Source organism: Drosophila subobscura, chromosome O (genome assembly GCF_008121235.1).
Source record: "Drosophila subobscura isolate 14011-0131.10 chromosome O, UCBerk_Dsub_1.0, whole genome shotgun sequence".
NCBI classification, from domain to species: domain Eukaryota; kingdom Metazoa; phylum Arthropoda; class Insecta; order Diptera; family Drosophilidae; genus Drosophila; species Drosophila subobscura.
Window position 1 is genome coordinate 5,192,953 of NC_048533.1, and position 15,672 is coordinate 5,208,624.

At 48.9% G+C, this 15,672-nt stretch overlaps 7 protein-coding genes across 8 annotated transcripts; 4 read left to right on the forward strand and 3 right to left on the reverse strand.

The window, feature by feature from the left end:
* The first annotated feature begins 81 nt into the window (after window positions 1-81).
* On the forward strand, window positions 82-4,335 carry LOC117896722 (phagocyte signaling-impaired protein). 2 transcript variants are annotated; one of them, XM_034805183.1, is made up of 7 exons: window positions 82-474; window positions 554-778; window positions 1,183-1,675; window positions 1,735-2,137; window positions 2,195-3,511; window positions 3,574-3,778; window positions 3,845-4,335. In XM_034805183.1, the coding sequence occupies exons 1-7, from the start codon at window positions 417-419 to the stop codon at window positions 4,027-4,029; spliced, it is 2,886 nt and encodes a 961-aa protein (XP_034661074.1). In that variant the 5' UTR covers window positions 82-416; the 3' UTR covers window positions 4,030-4,335. The 2 variants fall into 2 exon arrangements, with proteins under 2 accessions (XP_034661074.1, XP_034661075.1); XM_034805184.1 differs by lacking the exons at window positions 82-474; window positions 554-778 and adding an exon at window positions 1,088-1,118.
* A 66-nt stretch (window positions 4,336-4,401) lies between these two features.
* On the reverse strand, window positions 4,402-5,732 carry LOC117896738 (transcription factor Ouib). The gene is made up of 5 exons (XM_034805203.1): window positions 5,542-5,732; window positions 5,015-5,478; window positions 4,825-4,959; window positions 4,654-4,764; window positions 4,402-4,575 (listed from the first exon to the last, which is right to left on the reverse strand). The coding sequence occupies exons 1-5, from the start codon at window positions 5,701-5,703 to the stop codon at window positions 4,437-4,439; spliced, it is 1,011 nt and encodes a 336-aa protein (XP_034661094.1). The 5' UTR covers window positions 5,704-5,732; the 3' UTR covers window positions 4,402-4,436.
* Window positions 5,733-5,788: 56 nt separating this feature from the next.
* Window positions 5,789-7,052, forward strand: LOC117896739 (zinc finger protein 22). Its single transcript, XM_034805204.1, has 4 exons — window positions 5,789-5,983; window positions 6,040-6,533; window positions 6,596-6,730; window positions 6,792-7,052. Exons 1-4 carry the CDS (start codon window positions 5,870-5,872, stop codon window positions 7,015-7,017), a joined length of 969 nt encoding a protein of 322 aa, XP_034661095.1. The 5' UTR covers window positions 5,789-5,869; the 3' UTR covers window positions 7,018-7,052.
* LOC117896732 (zinc finger protein OZF) lies at window positions 7,033-9,011 on the reverse strand. Its single transcript, XM_034805196.1, has 4 exons — window positions 8,779-9,011; window positions 7,883-8,718; window positions 7,573-7,818; window positions 7,033-7,511 (listed from the first exon to the last, which is right to left on the reverse strand). Exons 1-4 carry the CDS (start codon window positions 9,007-9,009, stop codon window positions 7,367-7,369), a joined length of 1,458 nt encoding a protein of 485 aa, XP_034661087.1. The 5' UTR covers window positions 9,010-9,011; the 3' UTR covers window positions 7,033-7,366.
* Window positions 9,012-9,314: 303 nt separating this feature from the next.
* Window positions 9,315-11,284, forward strand: LOC117896729 (zinc finger and SCAN domain-containing protein 31). Its single transcript, XM_034805194.1, has 5 exons — window positions 9,315-9,535; window positions 9,597-10,573; window positions 10,642-10,776; window positions 10,842-10,952; window positions 11,022-11,284. The coding sequence occupies exons 1-5, from the start codon at window positions 9,380-9,382 to the stop codon at window positions 11,164-11,166; spliced, it is 1,524 nt and encodes a 507-aa protein (XP_034661085.1). The 5' UTR covers window positions 9,315-9,379; the 3' UTR covers window positions 11,167-11,284.
* LOC117896728 (probable ribonuclease ZC3H12C) lies at window positions 11,184-12,971 on the reverse strand. The gene has a single exon (XM_034805193.1). The coding sequence runs from the start codon at window positions 12,851-12,853 to the stop codon at window positions 11,249-11,251; it is 1,605 nt and encodes a 534-aa protein (XP_034661084.1). The 5' UTR covers window positions 12,854-12,971; the 3' UTR covers window positions 11,184-11,248.
* Window positions 12,972-13,744: 773 nt separating this feature from the next.
* LOC117896736 (sorbitol dehydrogenase-like) lies at window positions 13,745-15,144 on the forward strand. The gene is made up of 5 exons (XM_034805202.1): window positions 13,745-13,872; window positions 13,935-13,968; window positions 14,033-14,502; window positions 14,560-14,885; window positions 14,946-15,144. The coding sequence occupies exons 1-5, from the start codon at window positions 13,819-13,821 to the stop codon at window positions 15,127-15,129; spliced, it is 1,068 nt and encodes a 355-aa protein (XP_034661093.1). The 5' UTR covers window positions 13,745-13,818; the 3' UTR covers window positions 15,130-15,144.
* Window positions 15,145-15,672: the final 528 nt, after the last annotated feature.

A 15,672-nucleotide genomic window follows, 5' to 3' on the forward strand; every position in this document is an offset into this window, starting at 1 on the left:
AAATCTCTGAGCTGGAGTACCCTACCTGCGGCCGTGTTCCCATTTAAAAATACCATAAATATACCAAAGGTCCGCTCGGCCACCCCCCTCTCCACATCTCTTTGAATGCAGTGGATGGTTTTTTTTTTAATTTTGAATCAAAATTATTTAGTTTCCATGAAGTTAAACGTATACTTAGGGTTCCAGTGAGTAAGTTTTAAACATAGCCATTATACGCCCGCGATGCAATAAACCAAACAGTGGCCAAGACTCGACAGAAGAGAAACGGCAACAACAATAGCGTGTGCGGCAAATTTTAAGCAAATCATTTCAAGGCGGTCAAAAGCGTGTGGCGGCGTGCGAGGTGCATGTAGCACGTTGTAATTAGGTTAACAGCAGAGCAGCATAATAGTGAGTGAAAGAATTAGAAGGCTATCATGGCGCATCAGGGCATGGATACGGCCTTGTTCGAGCGTAGATTGCGCCCAATCTATGGTGAGTACGAGACGACAGCACGATGCAAGTGCAAGATTAATTAATAATAAATGTAATTAATAATGAAACCCCCTCGTAGACAATCTGGAGGTGGGCAACAATCGCAAGGCACTGCAGGAATCGGAGAAGCTGCTACGCAAGCATCCCAGTATGCTCTGTGCACGTGCTCTGAAGGGCCTGGCACTGCTCCGGCTGGGACGATACGAAGAGAGCCACGGCTGCCTACAGGCAGTGGCCGAAGAGAAACCCACGGACGATTCTACGCTCCAAGTTCTCTCGTTCTGCTACCGCGAAATGGAGCAATGTACGTATAGCATTGTGTGCTGTGGCAATCGTTGGATGATGGATGCACGGGGATTATCCGGCGGATGTACGCTGAAACTAGGTCATATAAGACTTGGGTTTATTTATTTAGGGTGTCAAAATATCCATACATTTCCAATATCTAAAGATAACTTTCATTGAAAGACTCTCTCGACATTTTCTGCGTACATCCGCCAGTGCTCTCCCAGTTTTAATGTACCAACCAAAAACGCACACAAAAACTGCTCACAAATCATATTTTTACACATTTCTTGGCACGCGCCCGGCTAATTAAAATCGCCTTCGCTTAGTCTGAAGTCTGACGATGGCGACGAAGGAATGTGTGTGTGCCAACGTGCTGTACCTGTGTGTGGCTAATTATATTCCACCTCCTACTCGTTGCAGTGAACAAAATTGTGGAGCTGTACCAGCATGCGGTGAAGAAGAATCCTGGCAACGAGGAGCTGCTCGCCCACCTCTTCATCTCGTATGTGCGCGTCGAGGACTACAAGGCACAGCAGGCGGTGGCCCTGCAGCTGTACAAGGCACAGCCAAAGAATGCGTATTACTTTTGGTCCGTGATCAGTGTCGTGTTCCAGGGTATACGTGGCCCCGAATCGGCTGTGCCAGAGAAGCGCAAAATCTACTTGGGTCTGGCACAGCGCATGGTCGAGAAGCACATCAGGGAGGGCAAACTGGAGTCCGAGCAGGAAGCGTTTCTCTATCTGCACATCCTAAAGCTGCAGAAGAAGTTCCAGGAGGCGTGGGAGTTCCTCACCGGCGAACTGTGTGCCAAACTCTATCCGGGCGCGCCGGTCAGCATGAAGTTTGAGTTGCTCAAAGTGCTGGGCAACTGGCGGGAGCTGAATGAGCTTTTGCAACAGCTACTGGACGCAGAGTGAGTTACAGATGCCCTTCAATCTTGTTCGATCTTCAATTATCTTTGGTCTTTTCCAGTCGCGATCGTTGGGACTACTACAAGGAGTACATTCAAAGCTGTTTCGAGATACTTAAACTTCCCATCGCAGAGGGCGAGAGCGAAGAGAAAAAGTTCTCCCTCGCCGCCTGCCAGGAGTTTCTGCAGGGCATTATTGACTCCTCGGAGCGGAAGAGACGTGGCCCATATCTGGCCCGCCTGGAGCTGCATCAACGGATGCGCGCCCATCAGCTGCCGGCCGAGCAGCTCATCGGAAACTTTGACGAGCTGGTCGTCGAGTACTTCACGCTGTTTGCCGACAAATCCTGCTGCACCCATGATATTGCACTGTTTTTGCCATCGATTAGTATGAAACAGCGCCAGGCGCTGGCCAACAAATTGCTGCTGCAGAGTGGCGTCAGCTCCACGTCCTTGCCAATGAATGTAAGTCGAAATCAAACCCATATCAAGCTCAATCCTTATTCGCTTCAACCTTTGCAGAAGGAGCAAATGCAGAAGCACATTTGTGCCTTGCAAATATCAAGGATGTGCGGTGCCCACATCGATCTGCCCATTGACCATCTGCTGGCATTTTACACGGCCCTCAAGCTGCACTACGAGCATGGCAGGAGCACGTTTGGCAACAAGCTGCTCTCCACCGAGATGGGACCATCGGATCCGTACGCTCTGCTGGCGGCGAATGTGATGTATGACATCAGTTTGCGGGAGAACAAGTCGGATCACCTCTTCGAGGCGCTGTGCCTGCTGCAGTATGTGCTGCGGAACAGCACCAGCAACTTCCACGTCAAGCTGTTGAGCCTGAAGATCTATCACATGTTCGGCTGCCTGGTGGGCGCCCAGGAGATGTACGACTATCTGGACATTAAGCAGATTCAGCTGGACTCGATGGGCTACGTGCACTGCCAGCTGCTGCCGTTGTGCGGTCGCTTCTCGGGCGCCAGGAACTGCTACGACGCCACACTGAAATTCTTCACCAACAGCTACAAGGAGCGATTGGAGTACATTGCGCTGACCTACCGCTTCTGCACCTTCTCCAAGATGGAGGAGTTCTTGAACTTCAAGGAGCGGCTCACGAACAGCCTACAGTATGTGACGTGCTCGCTGGAGGCGCAGATCTGCGATCTGGTCAGCTGCTACGGCAATGTGCATCAGAATCTGTCGGCCTATGCGGCGATGAGCATTGAGCCGGCCGAGGATCGCATTGCCTGGCACGAGTTGAGCGACAATCGCGATCTGGATGCCATCATTCGCTGGGATCCGCTGCATCAGGTGGATGCGGCTGCCGAGTGCAAGGACTCCTTTGACCAGGAGATTGAAGTGCTGCAGCTGCGCTCGCTGATGCTCCGTTTATTTGCCACATTTATCGACTTGTATCATCCGCCGCCCAGCCCAAAGCAGTCGCTGAACGGTGATTCCAAGGAAGAGACACCCGCGCCGGAGAGTGCCACCTCGACCCTGGAGCTGTTGCGGGATTCGTGGACGGGTCTGTATCAGCGTCTGAGGCTGATGAACTACAAGCCCTTGCCGCAACAATTTCTAGTCAATTTGCTGCCCACGCGGCTGCATCTGCTGCTCGAACTGCCCTACGAGCGTTTCTTTGACGATCTGGCTCAGCTGGTGCTCGACCTGCACAGCGGAGCGGCGTCGTTGGCGGCGCATTGCAAGCAGGTGGGCGACAATGTCATTGCCATAATGGAGCTGTGTGTGCAGACAATCGCAGATAGCAACGATTGGAATGGCAAGGATGGCCTGTGGAAGCGACGTCAACAGCAGCAAAAAGTGGCTGCCAGTCTTGAGGTGAGGGAAACATAATAAATTCAACGATTTTGTACTTAAAAGTTTCTTTTTATCCACCGTAGATGCTCTCCCTTTATGCCTTCCTGCTGTCCGTGCTGAACGACAAGCTGCAGGTCAGCTCAAAGACCAAGACCAACAAGAAGAAGCAGGGAGATAACAAAACTCAGGACACGCCGCAGCCCGTCAGCGACAAGGAGCGCAGCCAAATGGTGCAGGAGCTGATGCGGCAGCTGAAACATAAACTAGAGTCCTGTGATGCAGCCATACGTGAGTGCTTGCAACGTAACTCAAACTCGAAAAGTAAATTAATTCATAATTAAATATTCCATCCAGGATCGTGGAAAGCGCCCGTACTGCCACGTGATCTGAGCTCCTTTATGGCGGACATGTCGCTGAAGCCCGAGGTGGAGGCAACGCTCATAGGCGATGTTTCGGCCACATTCAAGGACTCGCACGAGCTAATGGTCACCGAACTGCGGAATTTGCTGAAAGATAAAATTCGCATGGTGGCCAAATAGGTTGCTGCGCCCGACACCCCTTTGCTGTGCAAAGGAACCCAAGCCCAGTCCCACAATCACGATCCAAGTTCATAGTTTGTTATTTAATTTTGTTAAAATATACAAGAAAACACCGACTTCTCTCTCCCTACTTAAAGTTTATCTCGAAAACAAAAGTCCCACAATCAACTTTCGGCATTTTTTCTCCCGTACAACAGATTGAAAGTTGTACAAGTTTGTAAGACAAAAAGAGGATTAAAAACCTTCTCCCCCCAAAATGTGTACCGCTTGCATGTAAGTTAAATAAATGAAAAGAAATTGTAAAAATTTAAACAAAACTCCTGCAAGTTTTTTACTGCAAGAGAAATCATTGAATTTTGAATGCACGAAAATGGAAGGATTTGCCTGCTATTTGCTATTTCCTATTCTTAACCAACCGCTGCGATGTTCCCAGCTTTCAGCGTGTTCAAATAGCTGGCGGTGCGCGGATCATTAAGATGCTGTTGCGTTTGCAAATGAGCCACCAGATTGTGATTCCTGGCAAAGCTCTTGCCGCAGAGTCGACAGCTGCCACAGAGAAAGAGAGAACAAAAGATGGCAGCTTAGAGTTAAAGTACAAGCATGATTGATAGCATTTCCACTTACATGTGCGGCTTTTCGCCCGTGTGCGTTTTGTAGTGAACCTTTAGGACGCTGGCGTAGGTGAAGTTCTTGCCGCAAGTCTCACAGACATAGGGACGCTCATTGCGATGCGTACTAAAGTGAATGCAGAGATCTAAGCTAAGATTTTGGGTGCAAAGTTTCAGTTTAACGAACCGTTCGTGCTTCACCAGCGAAGTGCGATCCGCAAAACGTCGCTGGCAATAGGGACAGCAATAGGGACGTGCGCCCGTGTGCTTGCGTATGTGGCGCATTAGTTGGTAGTTGACGTGAAAGGACATGTGACAGATTCTAATGGAGTAAAGGCCATTAATTAGCTAGTTAAATGCTAACTCGAGGCACTTACTCGCACTCGTAGGGCCGCTCGTTGCGATGTCGTCGCATGTGCGTGTCCAGCGTGCTCTTGCGGGGATAGCTATTGCCACACATATCACACACATAGACTTTGCCCGCACTGTTGGCAGTGGCTTCGACTGGCTGTGAAGCCGGTGGTACCGTCTCCACGGTTAGGACTGTGACCGTCTCCGTTTCCTCGACTTCTTTGGTGGGCTGTTCCTCCTCGATTATATCATCCGTGGACCACATGCCCTCTTCCAGCACCTCAACTTCCAATTGTTCGTATTGTTCCGTCTCTGCGACATGCTGCGGCGATGGTGGACTGGCCTCCGGCTCCACTGCCACACTCTTGCAGACATAATCTCGCAGAAAATCGTTTGAACGTTGGCAAATCTGTCGAAATTTGTAGGCCAAGGTGAGAAATGCTTTGCACTTGAGACAAATTCTGGTGGGCAGATCATCGGTGCGTTTTATCTGACAAAATTGGAAGTTTATTTGTTTTAATTTACAAAACAAAGTGGAAAAGGCGTTCCGTACTTGTATGCCCGTGAAACTTTCGATTTTCTCGCACAGGGAAATGCCGCCACGGTCCTTAGCCTCATCTCGCTCATAAATGGAGACCATGTGGGCGTCACCATCCTGCAGGCAGGTCCGGCAAACGGATACCATGTCCAGCACCAGTTGCTCCGGTTTGGACATAGCCACGAAATCCGCCAAAACAAATTAACGAACAAAATCAAAATAAAATGCTGCTTCTGCTTTGTTTAGCCATTCGCCACGAGACGTTGCACACGACAACAAGAAACCAAAAGCAAAGAGTCCAAACAAATGAATTTATAATTGTTATGGCTGGCAGGATAATAAAATGGATCAATTAGTCTCGTGCTGTCGCATTTGTCTTGTGGATCCCGAGGAGGAGTCTCTCATAGCCACAGGCGAGGACTTTTGCGAACAAATCAAGTGCTGCACGGGGATTCAGGTTGGCAAGCAACTCGATTTAGTGTTTGATTTCTGTCTAAAATTTATTCATTTTAGTTGAGCGACGGCCCCAACTGGCCCACGAAAATATGCATTGGCTGCGAACTAATGCTGCGAGCCGCTCGCAAGTTGCGCTTGCTCTGCCAGGAGTCCGAGAAACAGCTGCAGAGGCAGCAAATCGAGTTGGAACTGCGGAAAGCAGAGAAGTGTGAGGCGCCCAATGAGGAGGATAGCGTGTCCATTGTTAGTGACTCGGAAATGGAGCCTGAGTATCTGGAATACTATGAGGTGACCCAAGGCTCGCCAGAGAGCAACACAGACAGTCATTGCAGTGTGGAAATAGACATTAAAACTGCTTCAAACGCGTCACCTCAACCACGGGAACAGGAGGCTGCGGCGGTCGATATAGCCCTCAGTTCTGCCACTCCCGAAACGGAGTCAAAGTCTGGCAAACGATTTGCCTGCCACATTTGCTCAAATATCTACCAGGAGAAGGCCAAGCTGACGGTTCACCTGCTGGTGCACAACGATTTCAAGCGCCACGAATGCGAGTAAGCCACAGTCCAATGATGAAGCCTTAAAGCTGCAGATCTTATGACATGAATTCTTGTAGGATCTGCCACAAACGCTTTCATCAGACAACGTCGCTAAGGCGACACATGAACACGCACACGGGCCTGCGTCCGTATAAATGTGATTTCTGTGATTCCAGCTTTGCGGATCCCTCCACCCGCATTAAGCACCAGCGGTGAGTCGTAGAACCTCTTATGATTTCAAACCTAATCTCATACAGACCCTCTGTCTTGCAGTATACACACAAACGAGAGGCCATACAAGTGTACTATTTGTGGCAAGGGTTTCGCGTACTCCAATGTGCTCCGTGGGCACCTCAAAACGCATACGCTCCAGAAGCCCTATCAATGTCAGCACTGCCAGCGAACGTTCACCCAAATGCATCACATGAACGCACACGAAAAGTCACACGTGTCAAAGGACATGGAAACCATTACCGTGATTGCAGTGGAGGAGGAGTAAATGGAGGACATTGCATGAGTTCAGGGCAGCGTTTATAGTACAACAGCAAGTTACACAAATAGATTTCGAGATAGAACAATAGTCTACCCATCGAGAGGTGAACAAGTTACATCTAAGAAATATTTACACTCGCTTTTGTACAGCAGATACATTGCCTAAGTCTTACTTTTGCTAGTCGGATTATCATAGTTGATTCCCAAAGCACTAAAAACTTAAGTAAAACAAGTTACAGGCCTGTTTAAATCGATAGAAACTGCTCACGGCAGTTTGTTGCTTAAAAAACAGTATACAAATCTAAAGTAAATGAGAAAACCGCAGGCCTCTCCTCTTGACTGGCTGCAGACTCTGACTAACTGAGAAACTCGGGAATTTCATCTTTAATGCCAGGCGCTTCGGTTGCTTCTAGTGGCTTCCAGGGGCCGCGCTTCTCGTGCGTCACACGATGCAAACGCAGTTTGTAGGCCTTGACGAAACCCTTGCCACACAAATCGCAGCTGCAAAATCAATGGAAAAATCAATCACAAGAGGCATGAGCATGGCTCTGTGTCTACTTACACATGCGGCTTCTCGCCCGTGTGGATCATCTTGTGAAACTTTAAATTATCCGAATAGGTAAACGTTCGCGAGCAGACATCGCACTCATAGGGACGCTCCTTGGTGTGTATTCTGTGATGCTTGGTCTTGGTGGAACGGTCGGCAAAGGCAGCTGGACAGTAATTGCACTTGTACGGCCGGTTTCCTGTATGCGTATTCATGTGCCTCACCAACTGTTGATTCTGCACAAAACCACGTCCACAGATTCTGCAAGCAAAAGGGGGGAGAATCATTACAGCATTTCATTTATTTACCAGCAGGGAGCACATACTCGCATTCGTGGGGCTTGACGCCACTGTGGAACTTCATGTGCTCGGTGAGACGCGCCTGCGTCGGGTAGATATTCCCGCAAACATCGCAAATGTAAGAGCTAAGCTTGTCCCTTGGCTTGCGTCCCAGCTTCTTCTCAAAGTTTGAGCCATCCAGGGCACTTATTCCGAGCTTGCCTGTCCGTTTACCGCGCGGCGGTCGCGTTCGTATCACTGTCTTGGGCTTCTCGTCGAGGATGTCGCTGGTTTCGTCCGAGCTGAGTACATCAACGGCCATGTCGTCGTCCGGCGGTTCGACCGCGTACTCGCTGTGGGACTGTGTCCCAGCTGCCGGTTCGTCTGTGCAATGCTGGGTCGTGGATTCGTTGGTCAGGAGTTCATATTCCTCGTATTCCGTATACGTTTCCGCATCCTCGATCACAGTTTGAGCGTCTTCGTAGACCACGGTAGTCACCGTTTCGTCCTCACCAGTGGCATCGTATACAATTGCATCTAGGACCTCGCCCTCGCCCTCACCCTCTGCCCCTGTGTCGTGTTCGTGTGGGGTAACTATAAAGCTGACAGTCTCTTCGCGTGGCTCCTCCTCCTCATCCTCCAGCTTGACTTGACTCATTTCCAGCTGACCTGTGTGTTCCTCCCATATCTTGACGATATTCTCGGCAATAAAGTCCTCGCCACTGGAGGCACTCTCCTCGCGAGTGTTGTTTCCTCCCCTGGTCAGCATGTCCAAGATTTGTTGGTGCGATCTTTGGCAGGTCTGGCGGAACTTGAAGGCCAAGCGCAGGCAGCGCACACACTGGCTGCACATCTTGTCGGGGAAATTGTCATCGGCACTGACCTACATTGTGTGTATGGTTAAAATCTTAACATTTACTGCTGGACCGCTGGCTCTACTTACTGGTATCCCTGCGCACAGGTGCAGCATCTGGTCGAGACGTGGGTTGGCATTTTTGGTGAATATATCCTGGAGCAGTTCTTCGCTATCGCTGTGGTTGTTCAGGCACACACGGCAAACAATCCACCCCTCATTCGACTCCATTTTCATGGTTTTCTGGGCAAAATGAATCAAATCGAAGTGTTTTTGTAAATTGTAAATTATTTTCAACAGCTGAAGAGCATCTTTGACCATTCACAGCGAAATGCATTAAATACTAGAACGGAGTATTTGGTATTTTCTTTTGAACATGTCTACATTCCGAGATAAATTGTAAGCCATCCAATTAAAGGAAGTCATGAAAACTAGCCAATCTTTTGGAGAATTTACTGATGAATCGATATAATTAGTGCTGATTATCCCAGCTGGTAGTATTAATCATAATATTAAAATCGAGAAAAATGTTTTACGAATTGTTGTATGCTACGGTGGTATATTTCGGTTAATTTTTGTAGGTCAGACGGTATTTTTTGTCCATACATCTGCGGTCATACTCTTTTCTTCTTTTTAGCGTCGCATTCTTTTAACTTAGCTTTATTTATTGATTTTAAAACAATTGAACAAAATGCGAGACACAGAACCGACAGCTGTTGCACCGCGACAAAACTGGATTGTGTGTCGGCTATGCCTGACGCAGCCCAAGGAGCCCATGTCCAGCATTTTCAGCGACGATGCAGCGAAGGATGTGACAAACATGATCAAGAAATGTGGCGGTGTGCCAGTAAGTATTCCTCGACTTAATTCCATCCCGAGACTAAACTAAGATCATTTCCACATTGCAGATCAAAAGGTTCGATCACTTTCCGGATAAAATATGCACGAGGTGCCTCAAGGTGCTGCACATTTCGTTCAGATTCCGCCAGACCTGCCAGCAGGCGTACAAGCACCTCCAAAAGTTCGTGGGCCCCATCGAGGTGGAGCAGAAGGCGGACGATGATTCGCAGAGTGCAGCGCAAGAAGCTCCAGTGGCGGACGAGGAGGAGGAGGAGGAGGTCGTCGAGGGTCACTATGAGCAAATCGAAGAGAATATGCCAACCAGCAACGAGCTGGCCGAGGCGCAGGCCTTTGCCGACGACATGGAGGAGGGCATATTGGTGGAGCTCGAGAAGGCGGAGAATGTGCATGTAAAGAGCGAGCAGGTCGAGGAGGATGGCATCATCGAGGAGCTGTATGATGTCTACGATTCCTTCGACGGCGATGGCGACATTGTGGCAGAAGGCATCTACGAGCAGGAACAGGAGCAGGAGATGGTCGAGCACTCGCTGTCTGGCCTCTCGGCGGACATTGAGTACTTGGAGCATGTCGAGCAGGAGCAGGAGCAAGAACAGGATCAGGATCAGCTGACGGAGAGCGCCAACGAGGACGAGATGGAAGACACAAATTCGGCGGAAGAGGAATTCATACCATGTAAACCACTGCGTGGGCCAGCAGCCAAGCGACGTGTCAACACCCGCGCCAAGGCAGCCACCACGGCAACGATCACATCCCCAGCCCCCACCAGGGCGAGCGTGCGTAACAATCCGTTGAAAGTAAAGCGTGGCAACAGCGACACAGTCAACCTGGGCGACTCGACCATCACAATTGGCGATTCCATGATGCGCAAGCATGGCATCAAGACCAAAGGTGGCCACAAAATCCTCATCGGCGACAAGAAGGAGTTCAAGTACATCTGCGACATCTGCGGCAATATGTACCCCTCCCAGAGTCGCCTCACCGAGCACATAAAAGTCCATTCGGGCGTGAAGCCGCACGAGTGCGAGTAAGTGGAAGTTCGCGGAATTAGCTGGGCTGCAACTTTAAATGGAACTTTCGTTTTGACTTTTTCAGAATCTGCGGCTATTGCTTTGCTCAGGCACAGCAGCTGGCGCGTCATATGAATACGCATACAGGGAATCGGCCGTACAAGTGCAGCTACTGCCCGGCCGCCTTTGCAGATCTCTCCACGCGCAACAAGCATCATAGGTAAGGGATTGGCACACAGAAAGCTTTAAAGTTCCAAGTGAAATATGCATTTTTTGTGCCCTTAGAATCCACACCAATGAGCGTCCGTACGAGTGTGATGTGTGCCACAAGACGTTCACCTACACAAACACTCTCAAGTTCCACAAGATGATCCACACAGGCGAGAAGCCGCACGTGTAAGTGGAGTCACCTAGCCAGCAACCACCAATCCTTACTTAACATCTTTCGCTCTCTCCTTTCTGCAGCTGCGACATTTGCGGCAAGGGCTTCCCGCAGGCGTATAAGCTGCGCAACCATCGTGTGGTGCATCAAAAACGGGGCTCCAACAGGGACTCTGTCGCTGGCCTGATGCCCTATGATACGGCCAACATTGTGGGCATCGAGATGTAGATCTAATCAAGCAAATCTTACAAGATTAAACATAAAAAAGTGTAATTAAAGATCTAATTATATTAAGAATCTTAAGTTTAGCCTAATTATGCGGAAATAAATTAATTATAGCTGCGCAGATGGTCTTGGCGTCGGTCTCATCCGGATACAGCTGCAGCACCGCGTGCACTTGGTGCGGCGGAAAGAGGCTGCTCAGGTGATAGCGCAGCAGGCGGCGCTGCTCCTCGCGCGGCATCTGTGTGGCGTGCAGCTCCTCGTTGATGCGCGAATCGGAGGCGGACAGGTGCGAGAAATTGTGTGCGGGCAGTGGTAGGGCTAGTCCTTGGTCCGTCACTGGAGCGGACGGAGTACGCGTCAGATACTGATGATGGTGAAAGCTCTGCTGTTGTGGCTGCTGTTGCTGCTGCTGCAGGGGAGCACTGTAGGTGGGCACGAGTAGACGATAAGCGGGCGGCGGTTGTTGGCGTTGCAGCTTCTTGTGGCGATTCGGTTGGTTGTCCGCGGCCGTCTCAGACACCTCCAGCTGGCTGGTAAATGCCTGGCACAGCTGCTGCTGTGACACCTTCTCAATTGTATTCGACTTGGTGCGGCCCAACGGCTCTCGATTGATCAAAGAATTGATCTTTATATTGTTCCCAATGTGCCCACTCGTCAGTGGCTGCCCTCCATTCGTGTGCAGTGGCGCACTGTGCGATGCCTGGAGGGGCAATCGCTGCAGCAGCGGACACGTCTGCTGATGCCGAAACTTGCACTTCTGCCCGTAGGTGCACTTCTTGCCGTAGGGACACAGCTGCTGGGCATCGGCCATTTTCTGCTGCGTCTGCGAGTACAGGAACTGATCCAAGGTGGGACCGGAACGGCCCAGGGGATCATCGGGCGGCATGAAGATATCATTCACAAACGAATACATGAGCAAACGTTCCTGCACCACCTTTCGGTACTCATTGCTCTCCAGGATTAAGTCTCTATAGTTATCGTTGGACACCACAATGCCGTCCGTCTCCACGGCCAGCTTGAGGATGAAGCGATCGTCGTAGCAGGACACACGCTTTCCATCCAGATGCCTCGATGGTGTGAAGACCAGCACCCGCTCATGCTCCAGCTCGTAGAGCAGCTCCTGGTCGCTGATGTTGTTGTTGGCCATCTCCTTGCGCCAGTTGGGCACAAAGGCGGTGATGTCGCGGTGGCCCCGCTGCCGGAACCAGTCCACACAGATGCGTATGCCGCGGCAGGAGAAGATTAAATTGTTGCCATGCGACAGTGCCACATTGCTGCCATCGATCACAATGTGTCGCAGTGATCCTCCGCCCGTGGATGGTGTTGCACTCGAACTGGTTATGGAATGGTTATGGTGGCTGTTGCTGTTTGTGGCAGGTCGGGGGGCGTCTGCCGTCAGTTTGATAAGCTCCGCCAGCAACTCATTTTGTTTAGCCTCCGAGCCCAGGCGTGTTAGTGCCGAGTGTATTGACTGATCGCTGTATCCCAGCTTCTTGGCAAACTCCAAATTTTGTCGCTCTGTGGTGCTCAAGTCGTCATCGTCGCTACTTTCCTGTTGCTGTTGCTGCTGCTGTTGTGGCTGCTGCGGTGGGGACAGGGGCTGCGACGATTGTTGTTGCTGTTGCTGTTGGTGCTGCTGTGGCTCAAGTTTTTGCTGTTCCTGCACTTCACAATTCATTTTGATGCGCATTAAGTTCACCAGCTAATGGCTCTCCTATAACTTCGTCCCTCGCAAGTCTTAAAAACCCTATTTTAAGAAGTTTTTGCAACAAGTTCCGTCTATTTACATTTACAGCAGTGTGACTGACCCTATGAAATATACCGTAAATATACCGAGGAATATTAGTAAATTAACCCACTTAACCCCACTTTAATCGAATTGTTAAATGCATTGAATTAAACTGCAGAACATAGTGCCTACTCTTTGTTAATTATTCTTGTAGATACGATCTTTCTTCTTTATTCACAAATCAAACGACCACCACGAAAAGTGCCTAAAAAATATTAAAGGTTCATAAGTTGGTCCACAATGCGTTAAGCTTCCTCTGTTTATGATTGACATTCATTCCTCCAGTTTTTATATTCGCTTTAATATTACTAGCTGGTTAAAAGTCTCAGCCCTTAATATGTAATTTTATCCGATAGATAAATCAATTTTTTACAATGTTGATTTACTTTAGTGGCTACTTTTTATTGGATTGTTTGTAAAATAAGGTTTGAGCTAAGTCCGGACAGCATGAACGCATAAACAAACTCAAAAATACCGAAAAATATCGGTATCGGTAAGTTTCATAATGTTCGCATTACAGCACTGAAACGCAAGGCGCGCAAAGCTCAATTCGGGTATTAATTTATTTCAATTAAAATCATGAAACAAAAGTGCATCAAATGAAAACACATAAAAAGCTTTACATAATGTGAAGTAGTCAACCGAGTTGGATTTTAAATACCTTATGTGTTCAAACTCACAATCAAAGACACTATAGGAAAATGGTTTGTCAACTGCTGCTAGTCGTATGGACACAGCTGTAGAACACCCAAGATAATGGTTGGGTGTTCTCTAATTGCTCCACATCGTCACCAGGGGAGCGGCACATTCAATTTCTGAAGCCCGCAAAGTGCAGTCGATCGGTAAAAGTTACATCTACGGAAAACATGTCAACGGATAACTTGAGTGCCGTCCTTCATGGCATTGGGGATTTGCGTTTGGTAAGTCTCAGAGGAAATCGGAAGTCTCGTAGTTTATTCACTTACTTTTCACCTCGACGCAGGAACAACGGCCCATTCCAGAAATAGCCACCGATGGTAGGCCAGTATTTCGCTTGAAAATTACCGATTCATAAACTAATCTTCCTTTTGTTACACCCAGAGGTCCTTCTGGCCATTGACAGCGTCGTCGTATGCGAATCCGATTTACTTTATTTTACTGATGGATATATTGGCAATTTTAATCTGACCAAGCCCATGATAATCGGGAACGGTGCCGCCGGCGTGGTGGCCAAGGTGGGCAAGTCCGTTAATCATTTGGCTGTGGGCGATCGCGTGGCCATTCAACCGAGCGTTCCCTGTCGCAACTGCGATCACTGCAAGCAGGACAGGCAATTTCACTGCGAGAACATGGTGTTCTGTGCGACGCCCCCATACGACGGCAACCTCACGCGCTTTTACAAGCACGCAGCGGACTTTTGCTTCAAACTCCCAGATCATGTCACCATGGAGGAGGGCGCACTCATTGAACCACTTTCGGTGGGTGTCAACATCTGTCGCGTGGGCGACATTCGCCTGGGATCGAGGGTTCTGATCCAGGGCGCAGGACCAATCGGTCTGGTATCGCTTTTGGTAAAAAAATTAATCGAATATCTGTTTAACATTTTCCAACATTCCCTCATGCTCAAGGCTGCTCGAGCCTTAGGAGCTGCCGAGATTGTGATCACAGATTTGGAGCAGCAGCGCCTGCATTTGGCCAAGGAGCTGGGCGCCACACACACACTGCTGCTGGACAGGGAACAGAGTGCCGAGCAGCTTGCCAAAAGAGTCCGTTCAACCATGGGCCAGAGCCCTGAGCAAGCGGTCCTCGACTGCGCTAGGACGAATTACATTGCCCACTCTTGGGGATTTGTAGGTTGTGGTGGCATTCTCCTTTTTGTAGGTAACGGTGCACGATATTTTAGGGGTTTCCTGGAAAGTGAAACGAAAATACATGGCGTTCGCTACAGCGACACGTGAGTGCTACGACGCCGTAGTTCCAAATGTAAAAATTACAATTTATATCACGCTTACAGCTATTCGGCCGCTCTGGCTCTGGTGGCATCGGGCAAAGTGAATGTCAAGCGTCTGGTCACACACCACTTTGACATCTCGGAGACGGTAAAGGCCTTTGAGACGTTCCGCTACGGCCATGGCGATGCCATTCGTGTCTTGATACATGTCCAGCCCAGAGATGCCAACAATCCAGTTAAATTTTAAATATATATAATAAAACCAGAATTTATGAGAGTGAAAGCTGGTCGGATCGTGGAGAAGCATTAAGAAATAATCCCCCAACCAATTTGAAGTAATTTTGATCAGTTCTGATCCTCATATACTTTTAATTTGCCAACTTGTTCAGTTTATATGGTATGAACGCGGTGCTGCTTATCTTCACGATCGATAAGAGGCGGACAGTAGCTGCCACAGACATCCGGAATCAGATTGCGAGGCTTTACTTTTATATAGTACACAGTATTCATTCATAAACGAGTCTATTCGTGAATCATGCTGAGTCTTAGGTCAATATTGAAGATTCCGTGACTCAACTCCCGTAGCTCTGAACTCTTAAAGTTCGGATCGGCTTCAGTCGATAACATTGAATCGATAGAAAGGTTTTGCAGCGTTCTCTTTACAACACTGAAACGAGTGGCGCGCAATTCGAAAGATAAAACAAACTTCAATGTGGGTTTTGAATAACATGCATAAACATTTGCTCTTTATTTTATAATGTTGTACATGAAGTATATCGTATTTCGTACA